At 38.6% G+C, this 5,050-nt stretch overlaps 1 protein-coding gene across 1 annotated transcript; it reads left to right on the plus strand.

Annotated features, from left to right (window-relative positions):
- Window positions 1–1,426: 1,426 nt before the first annotated feature.
- On the plus strand, window positions 1,427–2,356 carry LOC104288307 (olfactory receptor 1444-like). Its single transcript, XM_009887089.1, is given in 1 exon segment — window positions 1,427–2,356. A coding segment is annotated over 1 exon segment (930 nt).
- The last annotated feature ends 2,694 nt before the right edge of the window (window positions 2,357–5,050 follow it).

The raw sequence follows: 5,050 nt of genomic DNA on the forward strand, positions 1-5,050 counted from the left end.
CCTCCTGCTTTCATTCATGACACTGGCTCTCAGCCTGTATTCATAGGAGATTTGTTCCACTCCTCCGATTATCTTTGTGACCTCCTTGGGACTCACTCCAACAGGTCCATGTCCTACTTATGTTGGGGACTGCAGATCTGGACACAGTACTCCAGGTGGGTTCTCACGAGAGTGGAGTAGAGGGGCAGAATCCCCTCCCTAAACATGCTGGCCACGCTTCTTTTGATGTAGCTCAGGTTGCGGTTCACTTTGTGGGCTGCGAGCGCACATTGCCAGTTCATGTTGTCAGCTCATGTTGTCAGCTGAAGTAATGTGTAAAAATCAATTAAGTGCTTTAAAAAAAGCTAAATATGTCATGGTTCTGATAATGTATCTAATGGAAATAACAACAGAGCAAACAAAATACCAGTAACTGGATGGGGATTCATACAATTCAGCATTATACATTTATGTACATCTTCATACATAAAGAATAGTTAGCTATGACTGAGCTGGAATTCCCAGCTAGTCCCATTAGGTCAATGGGGAGAAATAGAAAATCCTGGAATATGATTCATACCTTCTATGGCAAATATTCTAAAGTGAGAGCGTTTATTTGTTTTCATTGAATTTAAAAGTAATCTAAATTATTAATTCTAATGTAGGCATTAACCCACTGCATATATTCAAGCCTAGGTGAGATGACACCTAATTTATGAAAAAAAAGAAGACTAAAAGTAATTGAAAAGGAGTCACCTGAAATGTTCAGTCAATGAATATTATTTTGAACATCCTCTGCGAAGTAATATTTTAATAGAGAAAATTTATTTAGGAAATGTAAACATTTGAGAGTTTTGTTCCAAGTACTTTAAAAAAAACCCCAAACATCAGTTTCTCACATAAAGAAGTTTTGCCCTTTTTTTTTTTTAATAATAGGGTTTCTTTCTACAATTATCCACACTTTTTCCATTTATTTCTTGGCTCATATATTTTTTAAATTGTTTTGCATCAACTGAAGCATACTCATTTGTTCTTTTGTTGACAGGAGAGCAGTCTTTTATGGGTTAGCTGCAATCTTAGGGTGAGATTTTTCTGCCCAGTTATATCCGAAGTAGTTGTTCAGACTAAATATAGAATGAAATGCCTGTTTCTTGATTGATTGTAAAGTAGACCTTTAAAATAGGTTGGATGAGCTGCATGAAGAGTATTTCTTTACACTGCAAAGAATATAATGGTAATTCTTCATCTGTAAATGAATACATTAGAAAAATCTTCAGATATGATAGATGAATCCATTTTCCATTGTTTTACATCTGTCTCTATTTTTCTTATTTCTTATGTTTCATATATCTTATTGTTTATCTTATTCTTCTAATTGCTTCTCCAGGCAAAGTGAGACTGTCCACTACATTCTAATTTCTTATTTGAACGTCATCTGAAAGGAAATATGGAAAACCACACCAAGGTAACCGAGTTCATTTTGATTAGGTTCAAATCTCATCCAGGATAGCAAGTCTTCCTCTCTGTTCTCTTCTTAACAATGTATATTGTCACTGTGGTAGCAAATGCCTGCATGATCCTCATCATTAGAATGGACTCCAAGATGCACACTCCCATGTACTTTTTCCTGGAGAACTTGTCCATCTTAGACATCAGCTATTCCTCCGTCATTACTCCGAAAGCAGCACTGACATTCTCACTAGGCAGAAGAATCATTTCCTACAATGGCTGCGCATCTCAAATGTTCTTCTTCTCTCCCTTTGGTACAACGGAAGCCTTCTTCCTTGCTGTGATGGCTTATGATCGCTTCACTGCCATCTGCATTCCACTGCTGTACCAAATCACTATGAATAAAAGACTTTGTGTGTTCATGGTGGTGGGCTCTTATCTGTCAGGCTGCATCAATTGCACCATCCAGACAGCCTTTACATTCAGTTTGTCCTTTTGTGGACCCAAAGAAATAAACCACTTCTTCTGTGATGTTCCTGCAGTGATGCATGCCTCCTGCTCAGACACACTTGTCAACGAAATAGTAATGCTGGCTGTTTGTGGTTCAATTATTTTGGGCACTGCCTTGCTGTTTTATATCTCCTATGGTTACATAATCATTGTTAATGTCCAAATGCCTTCAGCTGAGAGCAGGCGCGAAGCCTTTTCCTCTTGCTCTTCTCACATGCTGGCTGTCAGCTTGTTCTTTGGGACTGTTTTCTTCATGTATGCCCAGCCTGGGGCCATGTCTTCACCTGACAAAAGCAACACCATCTCGATCCTCTATACTATTGTTATTCCCATGTTAAATGCTTTCATCTACACCCTCCGAAACAAGGAGGTAAAAGGGTCTGTGAAAAAAGAGTTAGAAAGGAAAGGCCTTTTTTAGTACCTTTACTAAGGATGAGAATAACCACGGTGTCCAATTTGCTATAGACAGATATTTAGAATGTAAAACAAGGGACATCAAGGGACATCAGGGCTTGCTTTCAAGAGTCTTTTGTGATTATTGATGGCCAGTGTCATGAATGAAAGCAGGAGGCATAACAGATATCTAGGAGAATGAGATCAGATGAAGGCGTTGATTCATTTAACCAGATTTAGAGATCTACAATTCCTTTGAGCTGTAATATAAAGTCCTTTTATAACCATTCAAAAATCACAAGCATTTTAAAGCCATAAGTAATTCAACTGAGTATTAGACATATAAAATAGGATATAAACCTTGGACTCCGGCAGGGCCTTATTTCTATACATTGGAACACAGCCCGTTCAGGTGGAGACATTCTCACTGTAAACATCCAAAGATACATTAGGTTAATCAAGAGTGAAATGAATGATTTATTTGTCTGGGACTCCTCATTTTTTAAACTGTTTTTTCTCAATTGTGCTTCCAATCACTTCTCAGAACTGAGTGGAACCACTGAAATTCAGGTTCCAACCATTGAGCATTGATGGGCAATTGAAATCTTGTGTGAAGTGCTCTGTAACAAAAAAATAACAAAAAAAAAAAGAAAAAAGAAAAGTAATATATAGTTGAATTCTGTTCTATGGTTTTGTGTGCAGGCTTGCATGAGTGTTTGTAACAGGACAGGAGGTATTTTTCTGTGATAGACAAGCTTGTAACATCACAACCTGAATATGCATATGAAGCTAATATGTTTGAGTTTAATTTTACAGCAGCCTGTAGTGGTTTGAAATTGTGGTTAAAAAATGCACATTTCAAAAAAAGTCAATTTGAAACTTTTGCATCAAGTGTCTGAAGTATGTCCTCTTGAGTTATCATGATCACTATCCTACCAGAAGACTGCTCAGTTCTCATTGTATTACAATAGAAGATACATGCCTGGGCTGACTAGAAATCAGAAATTACGTTTCAGATAAATTAATTCTTTAAATTAATTATTTGTTCACTTCCTACTCAAAAGAAATAGTATCACTTTAAAATAAATGAACCACTATCCATAGTTACGTCTTTCTCTCTTTTGATAGAAAAAGAATCTATAGTATACCTCAAATACAAATGCCTATACTCCCATGCATGCAGAACCATGGAGAAAATACCAGAGGAATACCTCTCTGTGTAGACCATGTACAATAGGTATTTCTATGAGTGTTTTCTCCCGGCCACTGTTGTAATTTCAGTGCCCACTAGTCTTCCAAATGATCTAAAATAGGAGAAAACATCTATAAACTGTGTATTTAAAGTCGTGGGGGTGGAATGCAGCTCCATTTTCAGATATTTATGTTCGGGTACAATGGAGATCTCTGTACCTGAAGTTTAGTATTTTCTAGCAAGCTATTTAGCTCACCATGGTATAGACAAGCCTCAGCCAGGGGTCCTTTCTAGTTATCACTATATTTGGTAGTTAAAAAACATGAAGTGATCTGCACATTTCATGCCATTTGACTTAGGCACCAGAAGTGTTCCTGACATTGTTTAATAATACAGATAGAGCCTGTACACACAAATCCTAAATACTACTTCAGTCAAAAGTATGAGGTTGGTATTTTTAGAAATCTCATTTTCAGTTAATCCTCAGTCAAATACTAAGCTACTGTCTTTCTTTTTACTTTAGTGAAACTAATCCTTTTTTTAGGTTAGATTAGATTAGGTTAGATTACAGCTAAACACTGTTCCGTTTAGACCAACATCTTAGTATTTGGCTTCGGATGGGTTGAATTCTCCTATGAAAGGTATTTTTAGAATCAGAATAGCCCAAGTTGGAAGGGACTTCAAAACATTTGGTCCACCCTTTCGTGGGAAATGGAACCTAGATGAAATTATCTAGCACCCTGTCCAATTGCATCTTGAAAACCTCCAGCAACGGGGACTCTACTATGTTCCTAGGGAGGTTGCTCCAGTGAAGGATTGTTCTTAAAATCTTTCTTATTAATTTTCTTTCTTTTGTCAAGATAAATGCTGATACCAGTAGTAGAGGTCCAGAACCTGGAGATGGGTTGCACATCAGCAGGAGAGCACCTGGAGTGCACCGTGAAGGAAAAAAAGTCACTTCATCCAGGGAACTAGATTTGTTGGGGGCCCAACTTAAATGCCTCTATGCAAACACATGTAGCATGGCTAACAAACAAGAAGAGTTAAGACATGTGCACACCTGCAAGATCATAATCTAATTGGCATCACGGAGACATGGTGGGATGGCTTCTATGACTGGAATGTTGAAATGAATAGATAGAGACTCTTCGGGATGGACAGATGGGGAGGTGAGGAAGGGCTGTTGCCCTCTATGTCAAGGACCAGCTGGAGTGCTTGGAGCTCTGCTTGGGGATGGATGAAGAGCCAACAGGAATTTACGGGTCAAGATTAAAGGGAGGGCACAAACAGGGGATGTTACAGTGGGGATCTGCTACAGGCCACCTGATCAGGAAGACCGAGTGGATGAGGCCCTCTATAGACATACAGAAGCAGCCTCACATTTGCAAGCCCTGGTCCTCATGGGAGACTTCAACCACCCTGACATCTGTTGGAAGGACAATGCAGCAGGGCATAAGCAATCCAGGCGGTTCCTGGAATGCGCTGATGATAACTTCCTTCTCCAAGTGACAGAGGAACCAATGAGTA

This window comes from Charadrius vociferus, unplaced genomic scaffold (genome assembly GCF_000708025.1).
Source record: "Charadrius vociferus isolate BGI_N301 unplaced genomic scaffold, ASM70802v2 scaffold426, whole genome shotgun sequence".
NCBI lineage: Eukaryota > Metazoa > Chordata > Aves > Charadriiformes > Charadriidae > Charadrius > Charadrius vociferus.